The following is a 24,811-nucleotide window of genomic DNA, read 5'->3' as shown; positions in this document are numbered from 1 at the left end:
TAGTTTAATCCAGGACTGCAATCCTTTCTTTGGTAAACTAAATGCATTCGTCACGATACCCCTCATCCTCTCGATGACAGTTCTATTGGTTTCTTCTGTTGGCATTGTCTTTCAGGATATTAAAAAACAGATATCCGTATTTGGTGATGAATGAAATGAAACAAAACAGTTCCCTGGTGTTTAAGGATGGAGTTGCACATGATGCTCTTTGTTTTCATCTTGTCATATTCTGCTATACTACGACCCAGTTTCCAAAGCAATCATTTTGGCTTTGATTGAGTGATAGAGAAATGAATAATAAATAAATGTGCATTTTTCTTTTATCTCACTATCTTGGGCTTGAGTACAGAATTCCAGTGTAGTCTTGCATGAGATCTTCTGTGTAAGTGCTTTAATTGATTGGATTAAAACCATATGGGTGAGTGGGTCCTTAATATGGTACTCTGTGTCAATAATCTGTCTTCTTTCCTGGAACCGATGTGTTGTGTGTGCTCACTGACATCCAGATCCCACCATGGAGAGAGGCCACAGGAGCACCGCCGCTTCAGTGAGCCGTCTCCACAGGAAAGATGGCTGCTGTGTCCTGAAGTCAAAAGCTCCTCGCTCATCTCATCTTGCTCAACCAACTTCACAGGCTTCATTAGTAGAACCTGCATGCTTGATGTGTCCTCTCTTGCACTGAATATGCAATGGAGACGGTCATTTGAGGACAAGACACATCAAGTTCTTACGTGTGTATTTTTCAGTGAAGTTGCCAATCCACTGTTTTTTCTTGTAGGAACTCCATTCATCCCAGGTCTGGAGAATGAGAACGATGCCTGGTGAGATGTATCGATGTTTTGGACACACTCATGTCACAGGAGATGTCTTACAACAAGATCACACAAACTCCCCCTGCAATACTCCACCTTATTACAGGCATCTTGTTACCCACAGCTGCAGTCTGTCTCCATATTCAAAAAGTTCAAAGAACATTTATGTTGCTTAGTGAGATGTAGGGGGAAAATGCCATGTTCAAGATGGAAAGGATCCAGAACCCCCTTAAGCACTTAAAGATTGAGAGAGTGGCAACGTATATACCTGGCCCTCTTGGCAGGGACCGCTAATTGGCCAATTACAGCAGATTACCGTCGACTACAATAATCGTCCAATTATATTCACATCTGGCACCGTCTGCCTCGTTATCCCTGTCACTGTCAGTCTTGGGTTAAACAGGGAAACATAATAACCTCAATATTCGCTCCTTCTAAATGCATTTGTCTTTCTCAGCTAGCTCTGGATATGTGTTGTGTTGACCTGTCCTCTTAAAACATGGAGCTACTCTATCAATCACTGGAGATTTATTGCACGGACAATTGTAATGCACTAGACCTACTGCACTACAGACCGTAGCCATGGATTTTTGTATTTAAAAAAAAAAAAATGACAGGCTTTGCACTCAAACTATTAGCCCTTTACAGAAGAGCAAACCTATTGATAGCCAATGTGATCACATATATTGATCTTTGGGTTGATATTGTCACTTCCTCTTTCCCTGCTTGTAATCAATAATTCTCTGCCTCAAACACAGACATCTATGAAATACCATTGCCACAATTTGTCTGCAGGAAAATACTGTGGTTTATCATCCGATTGATTTTTTGCAAAAACCAACCAACCTTATGTAGGTGTGTTATTATGCAGAGTACTTGTTTGGTTGGCTCCATCCATAGTGCCCAAAACCTCTCAGAGCATTTTAGGGTAGTACTGCAAGAAGGCTTTTGTAATCAGTCCAGCTCAAAACCACAGTGAACAATCAACAACAACACATTTAGGCTGTGGTCATGCCGATTACTATCCATTCAGCTCAATTTAGAAAGTCGTGTGGTCCTTCACCCTCTTCCTGACAGCATAAGCCATGTCCTGCTCAAGTATTAAGACTTAAGAATGTGCTGTTCTGTAGTGAAAGAAAATCGTTGGTGAAATTGAAATCACACATAGGCAGCAGTCCATGCCTTGAATGAGGACATACTATTTCACTGAGTGTTTATGATGTACCAGTGTTTCTGTTCAATACATTGGTGGCCATGTGACCTGACTGAATTACTTCATTGCATGGGAAAAAATCTGGCAACTGAACCCTGAAAAGGCAGCAAGTATAATGTTCTGACTCCCTTCTGAACAGTCTCACCAATCCACAACAACTGGGTTTCTGTGTCACCCGGAACACAGAATATATTTTGATGCCTATCATTTTAACTCCGGTGTCAATTTAGGTTAGAGAACCATAGGTCTTCTAATCTAATGTGTCTATTCGGCATATGACTATGCAAACCTTAACAATACCGTTGGCAGATTTGAAATAAAGCGCCATTATGGAGACTGGTCACACTGACCCGAGGAGTCTCACACCTGTGGAAAGAGGAAACACCACTCAGAGCATCCCTAAATGCTGAAGGAGGGCAGTGCCTTGTTGTTTTCACCCTTGACAAAAGCTGCTCAAGAGCCACAGCCCCCTTTTGGCCCTTGCTCCGCTGTTCGGGGTACCTGTAATGTCATCGCAACTTTGAGTAAGTGCATCTGGTTCACGTCAGGATAGTAAGTGCAGCTGGTTCACGTCAGGATATTCCTAAAATGTGAACCCAGCAGCCATGGTTGTTAACTTGGCCTTCGTTAGAGGTACAATAAGCCTCGAGCCACTTCCTCTCGATGCCCTGATCTTTATTTTGTTGAGAAGCGAAAGAAATCTCGAAGGATATACTTCACTTCACTTCATTGAGTTCCACCATCCCTTCTCTCAAACATCTTGCCATCATTTTTCAACCCCTCGGATAGCTAGGTTGGGTGGAGAGCAGATTGGCTCAGTCCTGTTTAAAGCCCATTTAAATCAGATCCAGGCCTGGAGGCTCTGTCAGAGTGTGCTCCTCTCTACATTCTTTTTTCTTCGAGTCCTAATTGGTGCCGAAAGGTACACGCATTGTTCGAAGAAGGAGAGTTGAGCGCTCGAAAAAGATAATGAGGTCCATGTTTTAAATAGCTCAAAGGATATTCGCTTATTAGATATTCCATCCTTTTTTTTCTTCAAGTGGAGGCTTTGTTTAATGTATTACGACAAGACATTTAAGTCCTCACAGAGTAGGCCATATCGCTCTGGATTCAGCAATGCAATGATGATACTGAATAGAGCCAGTTACATTAGGGAGCCAGATTTATGCAACAGCATCCATGTTTGTATGTTTGTGTACTTTCATTCACAAGTGTGTGTTGTGTGTGTGTGTGTGTGTCTGTGGATGTGAGTCATTCTTCCTAGCTCCCTCTGCTGATCTGCTGAATCAGACTGGATCCTAAACTGATACTCTTTGTCTCTGCTTTCCACATTTATGAGGAGAAGTGTGTGTGTGTGTGTGTGCGTGTAAGTGTGTGTGTGTGTGTGTGTGTGTGTGTGTGTGTGTAAGTGTGTGTGTGTGTGTAAGTGTGTGTGTGTGTGTGTGTGTGCGTGTAAGTGTGTGTGTGTGTGTGTGTGTGTAAGTGTGTGTGTGTGTGTGTGTGTGTGTAAGTGTGTGTGTGTGTGTAAGTGTATGTCAATGCTCACTAACCATAGTGTCCTAAAAGCAAAGAATATGCTAATGCAACCGTGTGTGAAGCTTTACTTCATGCTGTTTGCAAAGCTGCGTCCCTTTCTGGCTCCAGTATGATATCTGCATATTTATTTCTGGGAAAGCATCCAGATCGCTTCTAATGCTTACCTCTGTCACTGACTGCTAGGTGGCCTTGCTGGATGGATCTATGGATGGTTGTGTGAAATATGAGGAAAATCTCAATACTCTGCTTGACCTATTCAACGTACGACTAGCGCCGTGACTCCAAGAATGGTATGACCACCTGACATTGTATTGCTAAATATCCCTACACCTCCACATTGAAGGGACGCCACACTTGGATGCAATACAAAAGAAACCCCCTCAACTTATTAGAGTGTGCGAGGAATTTTGAGCAACTGAAATGGTAGATTAAAAATCTGGAGTGATCTGGAGTGCCTTAAAGGAAGTTAGCGATGAGTAAACAAGGAACTGACCTGATTTGAATGAACACTGCTAAGGAGAGGAAACACATTTAAAAGAAACGAAAGGAATGCCAAGCCATCATATCATGAGGCCGTTTAGGACAATGGATATGGCGTGGACAAGCCTGACTATCTGGACAGGAAGTTAGGCATCCTCACTGCTCATTCACAGGTTCCATCCACTGAAGTGACCCCCAAGGTCTGGGGATGTTGACCCACACGCCAGGGGCCCTGGAACAGTGTGTTCATTTCACACGTGGGGAACGTGCCGTGGTGCTGGGCAAGAATGCGTGTGTTCATTCGATTGGCTGAGTTTACCCACACACACGAGAAATGATGTGCCTGTAGACGACATTTTGGAGTTTTACTCACACATATGAACACGCACAGACACACACTTACACACACACACACACACACACACACACAAGCATTATTTCACATGGCTGGAGAGCATCGCTAATTTTCACAGCTTAGAGCAGCTTGGGTTTTATTTAACGCTTCGTCTGAATCATTAGCACTAATTCAACTCATAGCAGACGTGTGAGCAACACATTCACATACACTCACAGACAAAAATACTCACACACTCTGACACACACACACACACACACACACCCGCGTGGTGTCCTCTACTGTCAGTACTGTGTGTCCATTACTGTCTTTCTGTGATGAAACCTTTCTAAAGGAACTAGCTTGTTTTTGAGGTGCTACGCGTATCCTCAGTGATTGATAGCACCTTTGAGCGTTGAGTTGAATCAATCATGTAGACATAATGAGAGCATAATCTCACGGTAAATTGCTTAATTAAATGTCACTGAAGACAGGAAAGGCAGGATCGGATTAAAGAAAGGACTGTTTGGGTGACTATGAGAAAGAAAGATGAAGGACTAGAGAGAGAGAGAGAGAGAGAGAGGGAGAGTGACAGTTGAAGAAGTTGTCCATATTGAAGGTCCCCTATCTCCCATACTCCAGTGACAGATGAGAAGGATTCTGGTCCCTAACCTCAATGTGATCAGCCTCTAGATTTTTCACTCACACACACACACACACACACACACACTCCAAGAGACACTTAAGGGACTCAATTTTCCACAAGAATGTGTAGTGAGTGTGTGTGTGTGTGTGTGTGTGTGTGCGCGCGCTTGAGTGAAACTGGATGTGAAAGTTAGAGTTTGACAGAGCCTATTAAGGAGACTAATGTCTGCTGTCTCTAGATGACCTCTGACCCAGGAAGTGATTACCCCTGCAATGCTGGAGTCTGATGAAGGAGACATTAGGGGTTGTGTAGCCTTAAAGGAAGGGCAAATGTGTCTCATCCTGAAGAATCTGTTGAAAACGTAGCTTCAAAGTAACAAAGTTCTTAACTTCCAGATTCCCCTTCCTCTTCCTCAACACACAACAGTAAATTAGAGCGTCTTTATGTGTTCTTCCTCTTCCTGGTCCTTGGTGTGCTTTATGGATTTCGCGGGTGCATTCATTTATAAACACAGTTTTAAAAGGGAATGCTAAAATATGGGTGAATCTTGTAAAAAAAAATGGCAAAAAGGACAAAACTGACTGAGAGAAAAGCTGAAGTAATCAGTGAGACTTTCTCTCAGTGCTGTTTTTCCCCTCCTATCATCAGGCAATATGCAATCATGCGCTGAGCCCTCTCTGGGCTGAACACACTTCTTAATCAAGAAGCCAAAAGCAGCATATATGCAGCATGTGTATTTGTGTGTACATGGGTGTATGGAAATGCAATGGAATGGCTTGGCAGAGCACAAACTATTGAAAAAAAAAAAATCCAAAACAAGTCCAGAAAGAGGACAACAGAAAATGAGTTAGTGATGAATGCTCTGTTTTTAATATTTCTCTGCGTTGTGAAAGATTCTGTACCCCAGTCACACGGGGTTCACGAGGTCGTTAACTCTTATATCACACCCTGCCCCAGGACTTTTGAGCCTCTTGCTAGCACAGGTGTCTGCCTATTTCTAAGATGGAACTGTTTCCAGTAGAATAATTGAATATCAGATATGGTCAGATGTGGTGTGTACCATTCTGCTTGCAGCTGATGCTCCTTCATGCTCTTCCAGTAGGATCCAGTTTTTATATTATACTTACCTCCAGGGAATGGATAATGGAAAACAGAAGAGAAAGACACACATACAGCACATACAAACACACACACACACACACACACACACTGGTATAACATAACCCTCCATATGTAATATCTAGGGTTAGATATCTATAGATGGATGTAATGTAAGTAATATTGTATGTTTGTTCTGGGAGGTCATACCACCCTTTTAAACATATGTTAAATGAGTATGTATTTTATATGTTCTTACCAAGCATGATCTGTCTCATATATGAATCACAATATGCAAAAATGATTTTCATATTATTATATTATTATTATTAACATTTAAGAATATACCCTCTCTGTCCAAATACCTCATATATTTGTGTTATTTTATGAAGGTGTCTAATGGAAATCTAATAGACAACACTGTTCTCTCACTTGACAGCAGCTGCTGGGACAATATTTACTTTTTACTGAGACATTCAGTAAAGTGCACTCAGCTATTTTCTATTCTCTTAAACCATTCAAATATTTAGACAAGGGCACACAATGTCACAAACACACATTCATTACATTTTTGTCAACAGTGGTGGTTTCGCTTTCTGGAGCATCCAAATTGCTGCGAATCTTAATATCCATGGCATTGCATTGCACTGGATCGCTCTGAGGCTGAAACGCCATGATAGCAACATGCTGCAGTGCCCTGCTGCAGTGCCCTGCTGTAGTTTAATAAGCACATCTGCTTCTTGCCAGTTGTTCCTTTTTGGTCAGACTTAGATGGCATCAGTTGGTACAATACATTAGTGGTCTCTTTGCCCTGCTTTTTGTTCTGAAGTAGATGGCCCCTTGGTCAATAATCATGTTTTATTCCACAGTAATGCGTACCAGTATAAAAGATGAGTTGTGTATATGCCTTCTTTCAAAAGGCTCTGTACATCATCAGTCCTTCAGAAAGTGGCCTGGTATGACCAGACCCAAATCCACTGTCTGAGTAGGATCTGGCCTCACTCCATTGGGGATTGTTTGCAGTCGTTGCATCCTAATTTCCTAGATTTTGGGTACATTTTGTAAACATTAGTCCAGCCTTTAACCAATCGGCAATGACCCCTATGGGATGCCATACTTCCTACTTTGTCACCAACGGTTAGTGGTCGGAATTCCGGCACTTTTTAGTGAGCCAGATCAAATAATATAAAATAAATTAGTTTATTTATAGTTTATCATAGTGTCAGTTGTACCTTTAGTAATTTTAGATAAGGACTAAATTTGCCGATGATTAGAATCAGATTAGAATCGCGGACTGCACCTTTAACACATATAAGGCAAGAACACGATTAAATACTTCAACCATTTACTCCAGGCAAATAATATGACATGGGTTTTCAATGGTGCATTTCCAGAAAGTGTCCAGAAAGTGTAACTACCATAGTTAATAGACCATTGATCATTTTGAACTCTCTCTCTCTCTCTCTCTACGGTTACTACAGTGGTTGGCCAACGATAATTTTGGGTAACGCAGTCCATTAAAATACTCACATTTGTACTCATGCACTTATAGGTTGTTAAAAACATTTGTAACTCACACTCTGTCTCACTACATCCTTTTCAATGGATAGTATGTCTTAAAACAAGTAGTTTTTGTCTTTTTTTAGTTAATAATCCTGTTATAGCACTGTCGCCACCTCCACTGGTTGTGATTGGTGGTCCCCTCAGAATGGCCCATGGTTTGATCCTGCAAACATCAGTTCCAGACTATAATCACAGCGAACACTGAGCTGGGAGCAGTAGGCAGGCGGAGACAGGCTATCAGATAGTAGCTGGAGGACCAGATGGGATCATGAAGGTTTTGGGGTGTACACCGTGTAGATAAATACAGCTGTACAAGTGCATTTGTGGAAAAGCTGAAGGATTTGGAATTGGCTAAGAAGAGGAAGAACCCCCAGTTGCAAATTGGGGTTTGCACAAGCATTCCACAGGAAGTAAGAATGATAGTTAGAACAACAAACACCTAGCAATAACATTAGGATGTTGGGGGGTGTTAATGGCAAAAAGAGTAGCTGACCATCTTAACATAAGTTGGATTCCTCCAGACACAAAGTGCTGCAAACTTAGGAGGCTAACGTTACTTAGATAGCTAATGCTAACAACTAGACCTTGGCCAAACCTTTTGGTTAGTCCTGTTAGGGAGAGGAGCTATCTAGGAGTGGACAAACCTGGTGATATGCTGCCCCCAATTTGTTGTGTGGAGTATGAAATTGCATAATGCACCTTTAATGTATAAGGAAGCCTTATAACAATAAAAAGCACATCTAGTTAGAATTAGAAATTGGAAATATAGCACACCAGTTAGGAAGGCTTTTTATTTATTTATTCCTTTTTTAGGCCACTTATATCTAAGGTCATGCTCTTTACATCTGTCAATATCATTCATTTAGTAACCTGTAGCTTAGCAAGCAAACACCTATTATGTCCATATCTCTTTTTCTCAGACTACATACCTCTCCTCAACCTGATAGTCATCCAAATTAGATAACTGACTTCTGAAATATAGAATTCCTGGCTGAGCTACGGCATGATTTGATTAAACGGCATGACAGAATTTCCCGTCAGACTCAGACTCCATCCTGGAGTGTTACCATCCAAAGTCAAGCCAACAATAGCATTGAAGCTAAACTGACCCATGTCATTCTTGCTAGTGAACAGGTTGAATAAGTATTTTGTTGTTTTTCCAGAATGTGATTAAGTGGATGTTGATTCAAGGGGATCTGGGCAAGTAATGACTGCACAAATATGGATCTGCAGCTAGCGGAGAGAGATAGGGGCCACTTGTAGTCAGTCATGTGTAATCCCCCCAGTATTCTGATGTGCATGCTATGCAGGGGGTCATTCCTATGTTCCCAGGGTCTCATGTTCCCCAGCTCTCTATATAGCACATCATGGGAACCTGAAAAAGAAGTTCCCCAGCCCTGTATTCGCTTTATGTGGGCTAACATCGCCTATTGTTGTGTTTATATAGCTATTTTGAAGCCTAGTTCCAATAAAAAAATTGACAATATTTATTAAATAAATAGGTCAAATCTGAACAGAACACAATAGGAGGGTGAACAGAATATTGAACTGGGGAGAACAGGACCGTGGGAACACACGGCATTTATGATTCATAAACTGTATTTCTTGTGCAATCCACAAAAGATGTTAGAACCAGGGCAGAGTATAACTTTATTAAGACCATTTGGCTTACTGTCTAGACGAGATATACCTTAACTAACTTCAATGATAGTTATTACTTAAAGCATTGACACTTCTCGTGTTTACTTTCCCCAACTGACAATTGAGTGATGTGTTTTCCATAGCTCTGGCTGGAGCTACAGCTTTTTATGTACTATTTCTACCTACATTATGAATAAATGTATGAATAATAAATAATACAAATACATTTACTGAGTCTTTTCTCTGAACTCCTATGCATGCGCGCATTACACATCAAAATCTTACCACTACATCTCCCTCTTTTAAGCTTATGTCTCCCAGCTCTTCAGATGAAACTGAAAAGTGTGTGTTTATCAATTCAATTCATTTAATTCAATTTAATTTATATTGCGCCATAACAATACAATTGTCTCAAGGCGCTTTACAGAGCCCAGTTGGCACATAAACAACTGAGCAGTGTAGGTAAACAGCTCCAAATAAACTATACATGAATCATCTGTTGCTCTCTTCTTTTGGAAGTGAGTAACCTAACTGAGAGGTAGGCTAGACTGCCTGATCCTCTCTGTTATAGTATGGAGCTGATTCTGCTAAGTACATACTCACAACACTAAATCTACAAGTTCAGGCTGTTACGGGGGGTTGACCACTCTGCCCGCTCTGGTCCAAAGTCCGGAGGGCTGCCAGGTGATGAAGACTCCACTCTCAAATGAGAACGGTTTCGTCTGAAATTGCCTTATGTTATTTTTAATCAAGTAAGATCTTGGTGTCCCTGCCGAACCAGAGATCAGTCCTGTGTGTGATACATTCCTTCTGCAAACTCTCTGACCTGGCTGTAGAGGTGGTGTCTCCCGTGCTCTGCGCTGTCTGTTGGAACCTTCTGTGTTGTCTTTTAAACTCATGGTCTTTAAGCTCAAAAGCGCCCCATCAGGTGCTCTATGGGTAGGTGGAGTATGCCACGAGCGCGTTGTGCAACAGGCCTTTCACAGTTCTTACAGCACACTCTGCTTCCACATACTCCACGTTCAAAAGCTTAGAAAACAATGTATATAGGCTGAAAACGCAAGCAGTAGGCTATTTCAGGAAGACTAAAATGTGTCATTCTTTTTTTGTATTCTTTTGGTTATGGAATCATAATGGAGTCCTATTTGTGTAAAATCTTGTAATATTACTCCACCTTGTCAGTCGACATGCTTCTTTGACTTCTGGTGTTGTCTTTGCCAGTTCCATATCCTTCAGTTTGTTAACAAATAAATGTGTATCACTGTCTTTAGTGGGTCTCTTAGCCAGATTTGTATTCACGACAATGGTTTCAAAGTGAACTAAACACCACGACTTTAGGGGGGATCTCAGTAGCAAAAAACACCAATTCTTGCATTATTGGGCTTTAATAAAGGATATGAGAGTTCAACAGCCCGGGAACTGCAGGAGGTGTGTGCGTGTGTGTTTGAATGCAGTCAGAAACAGGCGTGTGTAGGGGTGTGTATGTGAAGTGTGTGTTTGAATGCAGTCAGAAACAGGCGTGTGTAGGGGTGTGTATGTGAAGTGTGTGTTTGAATGCAGTCAGAAACAGGCGTGTGTAGGGGTGTGTATGTGAAGTGTGAACACAGCTAACCTTTCTCCTGTTGACACGGTAACAGTCTGATTCATGGTAACACTCCTCCTAATCATCTGCTCATTTTAGCTGGTCAGATTTACTACCCACCAAACATACACACTCCATCTTTCTCTCCTCCCTCCCTCAATCATAAGAACTGATATGTGTATCTTAACAAATTCATAATAAAAGGTTATATTAATTAACATAATTCTGTGTATGTAATCAGTGATCTGTAGTTTTATGGAAAGCTTCTATTGTTGGGGATATAGTCATGTAGAATACTTTAATGTTGAGCCACAAGGGTGTTTGTGACTCAAATACTGTATATCAAAATGAGTGAATGAATCCTAAGGCATACGTACCATTCATACAGCAGAAACGTTATGCTATGGAAACATTGTATGCAAATGATAGAATATTGGCACTATGATCATATGCATATTGAACTAACTTACCCAAACGTGTATCATGTCTGTTAGAAAATACATAGGCGATGGGCGTCAAGATTTGATGGTGTGAATGCATTTCAACCTATGTATGTATGTGAGTCTGGACCACTTGTGTGTACCGTACCTGTTTGCCTCACAGGCATGTGGACACGTTTGTCAAATGCACTGACACATGAAGTGGTTGAAAGACCCTTAAAGCATAATAAGTCCAGTCCATTAGTGTATGTGTGTGTGTGTGTGTGTGTGTGTGTGTGTGTGTGTGTGTGTGTGTGTGTGTATGTCTGCGTGTCCATGTGCATATGTGTGTGTATTGAAGTTTTTTGCACCAAACAATCGCAGAGAGAGTGTATATTTTCCTCTGTGTGCAGTAAAAAGCTTTTTATTACAGCTGATGGTTGCTGATGATTGAAAATGTGCGCAGGTTTTCATCCTATTATTTTCCCTGACATTGACATTCCGTTTCAGTCTTTTGTGTGTGTGTGTGTGTTTGTGTGTGTGTGTGTGTGTGTGTGTGTGTGTGTGTGGGTGTGTGTGTGTGTGTGTGTGTCCATGTACATACACGGTCTAATGAACTATTCTCAAAACACAGAAACGTCCCTTCCACTGCACTGCCCATTCTGTGGGTTTTTGAGGTTAACCATGTTGATCAATTCCCTCCGTCCTCTTCGCCTCCTGGTGAGGTGTGACCTGTTAGTCATCGACTGCCAACGATCATTGCTCTGCCCACATCCCAAAGGTGAGGGAAAGCAGTATTCCTTGCGGGAGAGAGAGATGCTTGTTAAAGAGAGAGGATGGAGAGGAGGGAGAGAGGAGGAGAGGAGGGAGAGAGGATAAGAGGAGGGAGAGAGGAGAAGAGGAGGGAGAGAAGAGGGAGAGGAGGGAGAGAGGAGAAGAGGAGGGAGGAGAGGAGGGAGAGAAGGGAGAGAGGAGAAGAGGAGTCTGAGAGGAGGGAGAGAGGAGGAGAGGAGGGAGAGAGGAGGGAGAGAGGAGGAGAGGAGGGAGAGGAGGGAGAGAAGGGCGAGAGGAGAAGAGGAGTCTGAGAGGAGGGAGAGAGGAGGAGAGGAGGGAGAGGAGGGAGAGAAGGGAGAGAGGAGAAGAGGAGTCTGAGAGGAGGGAGAGAGGAGGAGAGGAGGGAGAGGAGGGAGAGAAGGGAGAGAGGATGGAGAGGAGGGAGGAGAGGAGGGAGAGAGGAGTGGGCATCAACACAGATTGGAGTGGGAGATGACTGAGTGAGGGTTTCACACAAGTCTGCCTTGGCTAACCAGCAGCCATAAATAAACGGGTTTAATCAGAGACTCAGATTGGGTAGTAACAGTGAAGCACGCAATCACGTACATGCACACTCACTTACAACAGGCTGCCGACAGATATGAGTGGGATTGAACTTTGGCCTCTGCTGTCAATCAATACACATACATATCATAAATATGTAGGAAACCTGGAAATGTGTGAATATTGCCTATAAACTCAAATACAAAAGCAGTTGTGTAGTTATCAACAGTTATTTCTGATCTATAACGACAATCATAACTTAATTAAAAACATATTTGCAAGAAACATGCCAAAATACCGTAAACATATATAATAACTTTGATTACTACTGCATTTTACAGTACCATCATATTACTGGATCAATGATAACTGGTAAAAGAGATTATAATGTGATGTACTTGTCATTTGTGAAATATTTATAAATGTGATTTTATTATTTTCTCACAGAATGTCGAGATGTACAACCAACAGTTCTGCTACAGCCAGACTGGAGAACAGAAGTATGATATGTGTGACCTCCGGAATGCCAGTGGCTGTGCATTCATGTGTGTGTTAGAGGGAGAGAGAGGTTATACTATGCACATGCCTATCCTTAAATGTACACATCAGAATGTTTTGATATGAGGTCCACAATGCTTTGTATTTCTCTTTTCTGTTAACTCTTTTGAAAATGCTTGCGGTGTTTAGACCAGCATCTGTTCTGGTTCGGTCCTGTTCTAAATCATTGAGCTGCACAGTGTTAATGCTTTTCTCGCTCCAGCATTTCTATATAACTCATGGTCCTCCTTCCCTATTGGGAAGCCATTCATTGCCATGGAAACTAATGGAATGTATTGGGAGAGTAATAAATAGGAGTCAGTCTGAAATGGCACACAACAGGATGACTACTGCCCAGGGGGTCTTTGGGCCATCTCACGGCAATAAACAAAGTTGAAAGATTTGTCAGGTCGAAGGTGTCTTAATCCATCAGGAAGTCTTTTAAAAGAGTAAAGAACAAATAAAACTTCTTCATTTAGCTTTGCGTTTGCTTTGAAATACACATGGCAGTTTAGTCTGGCACTTTAGTTCACCTGAGTGACATTCGGGATTCGTTCTGTTGTCCCATTGTATCCCATTTGACCTTCTATTCACTTTGTAAAGTGTATCGTCTGGATATGAAAATGTGCTGGACAAACCCAATATATGACTCTTTGACAATCAGCTAAGGGGGAAACTAATGAATGGATAGAAAGAGAGAGATTTTGTCGCTCCCATCGTGGTGGTTGCACTTGCATATTAAATAGTGTCCAGGGCAGGAGTTCAGCAGTTTTAACAGAGAAATATGCTTACTTAACACAACAGCACAATTCATTCAGGAGCTATCTCCAAACAAGGCATAGGCATATCCACACACACACCATTACGCCTCACGCCTCACGCCCCACGCCTCTAAGTGTGATGGAGGGAATATGAGATGGAATGTGGCAGTCAAATGTGAGAGAGGGAATGTGATGGAATATGGAGAAGAGAAGAGACTGTCAAACAGGGAGTGTGGCATATACCCCCAGCTCTGAGTCGAACTCCACCCGCCGCATCATTTGGAGAAATGCTAAGGAGTGGGCAAGGGGCCGGGGAGGGCTGAAGGTTTATTAGACTGTGAGTCTATGTTTGTCATGACGTGGAGATGTACCAACCGGTCGAATCTACTCAGCATTGGCCTTGGATGATTTGAAACAATAGATGGCGTGTTGAGCTATTTTCAACCCATAAAATGCTGACTTTTATAGTATTTTGTCAATATTAACACCAGTACTGATGTGTTTCATCAAAGTACAGTTTAATGTACATTTAAAAACACATTTAAGTATACACTTACACTTTAAGTACATCGTAAACACTCTAGAGTGTAGGCGTAGGCAAAATGCCATTGTCCAATTGTTTTAGTTCCAAACGGTTGTAAAGTAGGCTACTGAGCAATTCATTTCTATCATTAGTTATGCAATTCACCTTAACACATATTTCCATGGTAATCAGCTACACATTTGCTTCATGTATAGGGCCTAGATATGATATATTGTGATAATCTGCTTCCCATAAATACAGAATTTATTTGAACACACTCTTAACAAGTACGCCATAGGCTGCGCAAAGTCAGTATTAATGCGTAGTGAATCGCGCACGCTTACGTTTAATTGTCAATTTATCTGATGTCATATTTGGATCTGGAGAGGAGGAGGCACATACGCACGCTCCCCAGAGCTTCTGAATCGTTTAAGCGCGGTGGCACATTATCTCCAGGTCTCGCTTGCGCTATCAAAGTTTACTGAGTAACCGCCATCAGAAACGACCCCGTTTGTGCTCAGAGATTAAGCCGGTTGCCGTAATATCCTTCAAATACACCCGGAACAGAAGGACAACGACGCGGGAGCGTTTTTTAAAAGGTAAGGAAAAGAGGCTAAAGTTGAGGAATGACATACTAGATAGTTCCTTATGTTGTGAACAGTTCCTTTGACAAGCGTATTTTTTCAGAGTTCTAATTATTACGCTCGATTATGTGACAACGCGCATTTTCTTTCTCTTCACGCCTCCTCTCATCTTCGTCTCTTTCTTGTTCTTACTATTTAAACCCCTTTACTTTACAGCAGTATTCACCTACTTGTGTCTGTCTATCCTCTTGCCTTATTTAGGGGGATGGAGCAAAATTTTGTAGAAATCTTCAAGGAAGACAAGTGCCTGTCGTCTTCAGTGGAAGAGTGTCTATCCAACTCTTCTCTGCCCGACACGCGCAACTTGACGCATAACAACAGCGGCATCTGGGCGCACGAGCCTATGTCCCCAATTATACCGGTAATCACGGCAGTGTATTCCGTGGTTTTTGTGGTAGGGCTGGTGGGCAATTGCCTCGTCATGTACGTCATCATCAGGTATGGTTATTGTTTAATTTAAGACTGTTGTGTTTAAAAGATGTCCATACCCATGTGTGTTGAGAATAGGGTCACGGGCAGGCTAATATTATACACATTCCCCTAATTGCTTGGTAATGATCCATGACACTAGAAGGTGAAGTCGTTTATTGTGTCTTGCATCTCTATTTGATTGCTTGTCTAAACCCTGCTTTCACTGACAAACCTGCAGCCAAATCATTTTATGGTTGTGTACTAAATCCTGTGTGTGTGTGTGTGTGTGTGTGCGTGCGTGCGTGCGTGCGTGCGTGTGTGTGTGTGTGTGTGTGTGTTAGTGTGTGTGTGTGCGTGTGTGTGTGTGTATGCCTGTCCTTGTGTTAAGCTTTTATTTGACTGTGATTATGTATTGAGTTTTACATCAGACTAAGGGTGCCCTGGTTGTAAAACAAACGTATGCAGATTACATCAATGTATTGTTTCAATAATCTTAGGCCCTTCTGTAGGTCGCTGCTGTTGCTGCATCTGTGCGTGTGTATGTGTGTGTGTGTGTCTGTGTGTGTGTGAGTGTGTGTGTGTGTGTGTATGTGTGTGTGTGTGTGTGTGTGTGTGTGTGTGTGTGTGTGTGTGTGTGTGTGTGTGTGTGTGTGTGTGTGTGTGTGTGTGTGTGTGTGTGTGTGTGTGTGTGTGTGTGTGTGTGTGTGTGTGTGTGTCTGTGTGTATGTGTGCTCATGTTTGTGTTCAAGTTTGTATTTATACATTTGCATGACTATACAGTATGTCTGTTTGCTGTTCATAATTGTCAATTTTTGCTGATGTCAGGATTCTTTGGTATATATGTGTATCTGAGGCAACATGAGTGTGTGTGTCAGAGAGAGAGAGAGAGAAAGAGAGGGAGAGAGAGAGAGAGAGAGAGAGAAAGAGAGGGAGAGAGAAAGAGAGGGAGATAGAGAGGGAGAGAGAGAGGGAGAGAGAGAGAGAGTGAGAGTGAGAGAGAGAGAGAGAGGGAGAGAGAAAGAGAGGGAGAGGGAGAGAGAAAGAGAGAGAGAGGGAGAGAGAAAGAGAGAGAGAGAGAGAAAGAGAGTGAGAGAGAGAGTTTTGTGAAAAGTGACCATGGACAGTTGAAGTGAAAAGCTGTATGGCTATTTGTAGTTGGACCTGTGTGGATGCGTATGTCTTAGAGCATGTGGATGCGTATGTCTTAGAGCATGTGGGCGATGTGATTATATTGATTTAAAGGAGTGATTCCCTGCTCTGACACGTAGCGTGCTGATTCTGTGGTTTTGATGGCCATTTCTCAGGCGCCTGTAGCAGGTGGCTCTGTATTTACGATGGGGGGCACAAATAAATCTCAGTGTGTGTGTGTGTGTGAGCAGTTGATGTACAGCATATTTGTGTGTGTGTGTGTGTGTGTGTGTGTGTGTGTGTGTGTGTGTGTGTGTGTGTGTGTGTTTGTGTGTGTTTATGAGCACCTGAAAGCCCTGAAGTGTGATTTCATTGACAAATCGATAACACACCTCATTCCTGAGCTGCCTCGGTCTGTCAAGTCAGAGGCTACGAGCTGTTAATTTATGATTTCTGTGTGACAAATTGAACTTGTTATGCAGCGATTTACTAAGCCATTTTAGTGTGTCATTGATCTAATTGATCAAAACAAAAATGTCTAAGAGGAAGAAATGTGAGCAGTGTTTAATGACTGTCCTTGCCACACTTACAGTGGTAGTTTACCTAATGCCTGTTGCTTCGCTGGTTTGAAAGGTCTCATACAATTTGAGCGATTACGTGCATGGACACACACACACTAACACTAAAGACATACGCACACAATTTTTCATTTTCTTTCTTCTCTCTTCACAAATGATTCCTGTCATTCCCTCCTTATGGATAATGTAAAGTCAATCACTCACTGGTCATAAGGTCTTTCCAGCCAAACAGGCCATCCACCACAACATCAGCATCAATATTGACTCCTTGTCTCTTGTTCCATCCAAAACAGCAAGAAACCTCGGGGTCATTATTGATGACCAACTGACTTTCACGGACCACATTGCCTCTGTCTCTAGGTCCTGCCGCTTTGCGCTATTCAACATCCGCAAAATCAGGCCGTACCTAACCCAGTATGCCACACAGCTGCTGGTGCAAACCTTGGTGAATTCACGCCTTGATTACTGCAACGCCCTCCTAACGGGCCTGCCGGCTTGCGTGGTGAAACCACTACAAATGATCCAGAACGCGGCGGCGCGTCTGGTGTTCAACCAACCGAAGAGGGCACACGTCACCCCGCTACTCATTGACCTCCACTGGCTGCCTGTAGCTGCTCGCATTAAGTTCAAGTCACTTATGCTTGCCTACAGAGTGCTTGATGGTTCTGCTCCCACCTACCTAAATGCTCTTGTAAGGGCAAATGTTACACCCAGGATGCTGCGCTCTTCTAGTGAGCGTCGTTTGGCACTGCCGTCTGTGCAAGCACGGCAGTCCAGACTATTCTCATTTGTAGTTCCACGTTGGTGGAATGAGCTGCCCAGCACTACCAGAGCAGGGGCGTCCCTCTCTACCTTTAAGAAGCTTTTGAAGACCCAACTCTTCAGAGAGCACTTCCCGTCCTAACTGGCACTTCGACTAGTGCGTAACTTGCAATTACAGCAGTTACACTTCTGCACTCTTTCTTTCTTTTTATTTCATTTTGTTATATTTCTAATGTAAAGTAGTATTTATTTATTGTTACACCAGGTTCTATTGCTCGTAGCTTGAATATTCTCTCCCTTGTACGTCGCTTTGGACAAAAGCGTCTGCTAAATGACTAAATGTAAATGTAAATGTAAATAAGACATCCTTGACAGGAAGATGTGGAAAATTGGGATAATTGCCTTTATTTCAATTATTAAAAAAAAAGAAAAATGCTGGATTTATTTCTAATCTGCAATCTCATTCTCAATGATCCATCTGACTAGCTTACATCCCTGGAACCCAGAGTTTCTGTCATTTAAGATTTTGTGACGGTTCCATTTCTGTGTCCCTGGCACCGTTAGCTGCTATCTTTGCAGCAGAGTCGAACCGTCCAAGAACTCTCGTGTCTCTGCACTTACTCCCCTCCTTCCCTACTCAGTCCTTTTGTCCCCTGCGCCTAGGTACACCAAGATGAAGACGGCCACTAACATCTACATCTTCAATCTGGCCCTGGCTGACGCGCTGGTTACCACGACGATGCCCTTCCAGAATGCTGACTACCTGCTCCACTCTTGGCCCTTTGGTGAGGTGATGTGCAAGATCTTCATCTCTATTGACTACTACAACATGTTCACAAGCATTTTAACCCTCACCATGATGAGTGTGGATCGGTATGTGGCCGTGTGCCACCCGGTGAAGGCGCTGGACTTTCGCACTCCGCTCAACGCCAAGGGCATCAATGTGGGCATCTGGGTGCTCTCTTCAGCTGCCGGGGTGCCTGCCATGGTGCTAGGAGGTACCCAGACCAACAATGGTAAGACAGTCACATCACATTTTCTCTAATGTTAGCCTATATGTATCTCACCTTCAGACAGGCGTGTGCTAGTACTTAGGTCTAAACCCTGCCGGGCTGTTGGCTGCAGAGCTTTTGATTGGTGGGTTCATTAGAGAGCTCACCTGGTCTGATGGATTGTTGATCCCTTCATCAGAAATAAATGAGCCCCTAGAGGTGCTGCTAATCTCAGAGCAGGCATCATGAAAACACCGCAGTAATTAAGGCATAAATCGTTTATTTCTTTTTAAATGCTCCAGCTTGGTCCTGTTTGCTCTTTCTCACTTACCCTTGCCTCCTCGCTCCCCCCCCCCCTCTCTCTCTCTCTCTCTCTCTCTCTCTCGCCCTCTCTCTCTCTCTCTCTGTATCTCTCTCTCTCTCTCTCTCTCTCTCTCTGCCTCTCCCCCTCTCTCTCTCTCTCTCTCTCTCTCTCTCTCTCTCTCTGTATCTCTCTCTCTCTCTCTCTGTCTCTTTCTATCCCTCAATTTCTGCTCTCATGCTTCCGCCACGTCCTCTCTATCTCCCTGCTTTTTTCAGGCACCACTGAGTGCGCCCTGCAGTTCCCTGACCCATATGAATACTGGGACACACTGATGAAGCTGTGTGTGTTTGTTCTGGCCTTCGTCATCCCCGTCCTCATCATCACCGTCTGCTACTCACTGATGATCCTGCGTCTGCGCGGCGTGCGCATGCTCTCGGGCTCGCGGGAGAAGGACCGCAACCTGCGGCGCATCACGCGGCTGGTCATGGTGGTGGTGCTGGTGTTTGTGGTCTGCTGGACGCCCATCCACATCTTCGTCCTGGTCAAGGCTCTGGTGGGCGTGCCAGAGACCACGCCCGTCATGGCCGCCTACTTTTTCTGCGTGGCGCTGGGCTACACCAACAGCAGCCTCAACCCCGTGCTCTACGCCTTCCTGGATGAGAACTTCAAGCGCTGCTTCAAGGACTTCTGCTTCCCTGTCCACGGGGGCCGGGGGAGGGCCGGGCGCCAGGCCAGGGGGAGCGGCAGGGGAGGGGAGCCTGGGGTGCGTCAGCTCCCCCGCCCCGCTGAGAGCCCACCGCGGACGGCCAAGCCGGCCTGACTAGCCGTGGAGCTGTCCTCCATCACGCAGGCAGGGAAGGAGGACTCGCACGAACTGGGATTGACTCAGGTCACATCAGCCCTCTGACCAATCCAGATAACCCCTCACCTACAGATAATCCCTCACCTACAGTGACGCCTAGGCTAGGGTCTGGGCTCAGATACAGCAAAAGTTACAAAACTGTCGATGTCGTCATGAGCTTTTCAAAGGTAGTTTCTCAACTGTGGTTTATTCATTCATCAGAAAAGGGCCACTAAGAGTCGCCCTGATATAACATACCGTGGTTTGAAGTAAGACAGATTCATGCTCATTTGTTTATATTTATTTATGATACAATTAAAAAGTATAAATAAATCATTTCTAAATATATTTATTTATATTATTTATATGTATGTAATAGAGTATGTGTGTGCATTTTGCTATTTATTCATATTATATATTTTTTTTACATTGGTCTGGGTGAATGCACAATCAAAACTTTTTTAGTATATAAGTTGTTTTAGTATATAAGTATGTGCTCCATTAGTTTTGTTGACATTTTATACAATGGTTATGTACTGTTGTCATAGCACCGTGATTGTCATGTGGCAGTGACCAGTCGTTCCAACATTTCAATACAATTATGTACTCTCCTCAACAAGCCAGTCAGCTCAAGGCGACTTGTGAGGTTTTGGCCATTGAAATATATTGTATCAGTTTAGCACTTAAAATACAGGTTTCAATTGCGGTGGCTTTTCCATCAGGATAAATGGCTACACTACCTATGGTTTTAGGATTATATCCCCTTTATGTCATGAAAGGATCTCCTGGGTATATCTCGTCATGAAAACCACTCTTTAGGTGGCAGCTGAAGAGGTTCAGATTAATTCATAGTGTTTTTCATAAGGAGAATGGCAAATAGCCTATTGTGTCCATGAAAAAGAATCCCTTTTCTCTTGTGCTGATGCGACATTTCAGTGATGTTTCATTACAGTTCACATGCTTCGCTCCATCTGATAAAGTTGCCAATGTCTTCAGACATTATCATGCTCAGGCATGGGCCCGCTCTAATGAGTGTGTCCTCTCCGTCTGACACTGGAGGCTCACTTGAACTGAATTATTCACAAAGACGAAGGTGTCACACTATCTCTTAGAGCCTTCACAGTTCCTCGGCTGAAAATGTATTCCTCGGCTGAAAATATGATATATGAATATGATATATATTTCTGGGGCTGGTTTTCCCACGTCAGATAGAGGAGCTGGGTGGAGAGATGGACAAAGGCAGGGACAGATATTGGTTTTGGTGTTGTTGTTATGTATTCTATCCAGTGTAGGAGATTTAATTTAATATATCTGAGATAGGTTTTTGCTAATTTAATAAAACAGTACAGCAGTGAACGGTGCATGGGATTAATTAATGAGCCGTGGGTCTCTTAGGGGAGACCGCAGCAGCACCGAGGGCTCTGGGAAGACTCTGAACTGTGGGTAGAGCACTCCTCAGGGACCACTGTGCTTTTGAAAAAAAACATTCTGCCTTTCTGTGGACGAGTCATACTCCATTTTATATCACTATCACAGACTGCTTTGTTCATCAGTTTGTTTTTATTTACTGTTGTTATTCTCTGTTTTTTCTGCTTATAATTTTGTGACTTTGCTATCTGACTTGTTTTCGCAGAAAACTGTTCTGATTCTGTTTTTAGCCAAAAGTGCACTTAGTGGTCCAGGATGGAAAGCATCCCATCCATACACACATATAATACACTCGCACACATGTACAGACAGACAGACAGACACACACACACACACACACACACACACACACACACACACACACACACACACACACACACACACACACACACACACACACAGTCCCACACTCAAAAAACACTGTACATAATGAATACTGTATATATAATCGCACAATTGTGGAGCTGTCAGCTTTGCTAGAACAACAGCAAGAAAATCCTGGACCTGAATGATCTTAAATTTGGCAGAGGGCTCAAACTCAATGTTGACTGCTGGAATTCCACCAAGCAGGTTGAGTTTTAAATATTTTAAAGTGTTAGACGATGTGATTGAGGTGTGTTTGTGAGGTGTGCAGTTCACCTGCAGTAGGGCCTGCTTTGTACATTTCAGAATTGTGTGATTTCAGGACTCTGGATATTAAATGAATAACATGCCTTGGGCTGAAGTAGTTAAAAGTGCTTGAGAGGTAATGTGATGTGTCATAGTAAACAGCTTGCAGGCGCATTCTACAGTAAGTCCCTATTTGTTACTATGCTCACAAATTCTAAAGGCCCTATATCCTCATATACTTTAAATAATGATACGTTTTTTTGTTAATAAATGGGCATGAGATGTATATATGCTTTTTGATGTATGGTTATTTTTATAAATGTATGCTGGATTGTACACAAACAACCTTCAGTCATCAGCCATGGCAGTCAGCACTGGCTGGTAAGAGCAGTAGACGCTTCTTCAGCGATGTTCTGCACATTTGTCAAATCCCACCGACTTTGTACAGGAATGTATATGAAAAAGAAGGACTTCACATGTCTAATGATAGTGGATGGTTACTGTGTGGGTGAAAGGCTAAACGTGTGTGCTGTCCTACGAGTCACTGCTTCTGCTTTGTATTGTAAATCTACTACAGTATTGTATGGATGAAATGTTTTGAACACCGGTTAAGCGCTACCAAAAGTAAATTTGAAAATGTGATTTTGTGACTTTTATGATCTCTGTTTGTCAAGCACCCATGAAGATTTGACTTTTATGTTTATTCAGTATGTGAACTACAATGACTTGCTAGCCTTGGGCTAAAGTAAAATGGGGGTCCAGTGTTCCTGCGTTTGTGGCGCATCGGTAAAAACAGTGCCTTGATGCAGAACTCCCTGCCCTGTGACAGGCTCACTAGCCCCTGAAGAACTGACACAGACCACAGACTCTGATCATTGACAGGCTCGCTAGCTCCTAAAGAACTGACACAGACCACAGACACTGATCATTGACAGGCTCGCTAGCCCCTGAAGAACTGACACAGACCACAGACACTGAACATTCAATCCATAGATATATGGTTTTGCTGGACTCGCTGTCATGTGCAATCTCATGCAGCTTTACAAAAAAATCTAAACAGTTCACTGAAGCCTGCTGTCTCGACATCCTTCCCCCCTAATATTATTATGATTATTATTATTGTGATTATTATTATTATTATTATTATTATTTGCAGAACTAGTAGTAGTATAGGTATTAGTCATATTTCCATTCTGTAAATGATTTAACTTTTATTTTATTTTAGGTGTTACAGCTGTTTCAACTGTAATATCTTTATTTTTCTGTAAAAAGCTGGCTGACAGACTTTTGGTTTGGTGTAGATGGGGATCGGCGATGTGAAGAGGGGTGCTTCTCTTCTCTGCTTTTAATGTGTCTGAAATGCTCTTGCTTGTGAATGGGCCAAATGTTCAGTGTGTGTTTGCTTTAAACATGTTGCTCTTGAACCAAATCTCTATCTTGGTAGAAAGTAGAATACATACTTACACCATGGAACTAATCACACAAAAGCTTTCTTATCTGCTTGATACTTAACTACCTTGCATATGATGGCAATCATAACTCCCCCTTATCATTCCTGGAGATAAAGTAACTATCAAACCTAAAATATGGCAGCATTATGTTAGCATACAGTATGTGCTAGAGAGAAGGAGAGAATTGAGGGAGCACAAGAGGGAAACACAGGCCAAGTTTAATAAACTCTTCAAAAAGATAAAATGGCCTTTGTCATCTGGTGTTGATAAAGTTGTGAAATGAGTGCTGTCATTCCACAGAAGATGCATTGTTCCACAGCAGCGGCCTGTATAAGTGACAGGTAGTTGCAACAAATCCAATTCAGTTTTTGTAAGAGATGCTATTTGACCGCCGAATGAATGACAATCAAATGGCTTCTACTTAAATAAATGGGTTGATGGTTTAGTTGTTTTCCTACCTGTGTGGGCTTTATTCTTGGGTTCACAATTCTATACGATAGGAGATTTGACAGCTTCCCTGAGGTGCAGGGGAACAAATCCTGTTTGAACAGATGTCTTGAGGCTCAGGCTGTTCTGCCTCTCTGACCTCTGAAAGTTCCAATTCTACATTTGACTTGGGCCATCAATGAACAAAGGGTTGTCATGGCAACACACACCGCCTAAGGGGATGGAGGTACAGGATTTAAAAAAAAGGCTCAGAGTGTCACCAACCTCTGTCACAAACCAGAGGTCTTATTTTCTTTAAACTCAACTCTCCACCCCCCTATGATCTGCGTGTTTTTCTTTGTGCCAGCATTTTAAGGCTACACTGACATTTCAGTGTCTTGGCTAAATCCATTTTCTGTAACACTTAAAAGCACATGAACAATACAAACGGATTATAAAGATGACCATGGGTCCAGACAGATAAATAAGATGGAGTGTGTTATGTATAGACCATGTGTGGGCTAATGTTTTAGGCGCTCATTGAGAGACGGCAGACAGAAAAATACTGAATACTGAATACTGACACTGATGCATTAGTGCCCTTTGCAGTGTCTGTGTCAAATCAGCCAAACAAAGGCACGGCAAAAGGACTGTATCTATCAGGCAAAATAATGCAGTTTCATTTCAGGGGAAATTGCAGAGAAAATGTAATGGTTATATGACTTATGTAATGGCATTTGGCAATGTATACTATTATATTATTGAAAAATATACA

At 42.6% G+C, this 24,811-nt stretch overlaps 1 protein-coding gene across 1 annotated transcript; it reads left to right on the top strand.

The window, feature by feature from the left end:
• The first annotated feature begins 14,712 nt into the window (after positions 1 to 14,712).
• On the top strand, positions 14,713 to 20,476 carry LOC105894740 (delta-type opioid receptor). The gene is given in 4 exon segments (XM_012821286.3): positions 14,713 to 15,061; positions 15,308 to 15,544; positions 18,649 to 19,001; positions 19,557 to 20,476. Coding segments are annotated over 3 exon segments (1,218 nt in total). The 5' UTR covers positions 14,713 to 15,061; positions 15,308 to 15,311; the 3' UTR covers positions 20,189 to 20,476.
• Positions 20,477 to 24,811: the final 4,335 nt, after the last annotated feature.

The sequence above is a fragment of the Clupea harengus genome, chromosome 17 (assembly GCF_900700415.2).
Source record: "Clupea harengus chromosome 17, Ch_v2.0.2, whole genome shotgun sequence".
NCBI classification, from domain to species: Eukaryota; Metazoa; Chordata; class Actinopteri; order Clupeiformes; family Clupeidae; genus Clupea; species Clupea harengus.
The sequence above is the reverse complement of the archived record's forward strand: the minus strand, read 5'-3'. Positions and strand labels throughout refer to the sequence as shown.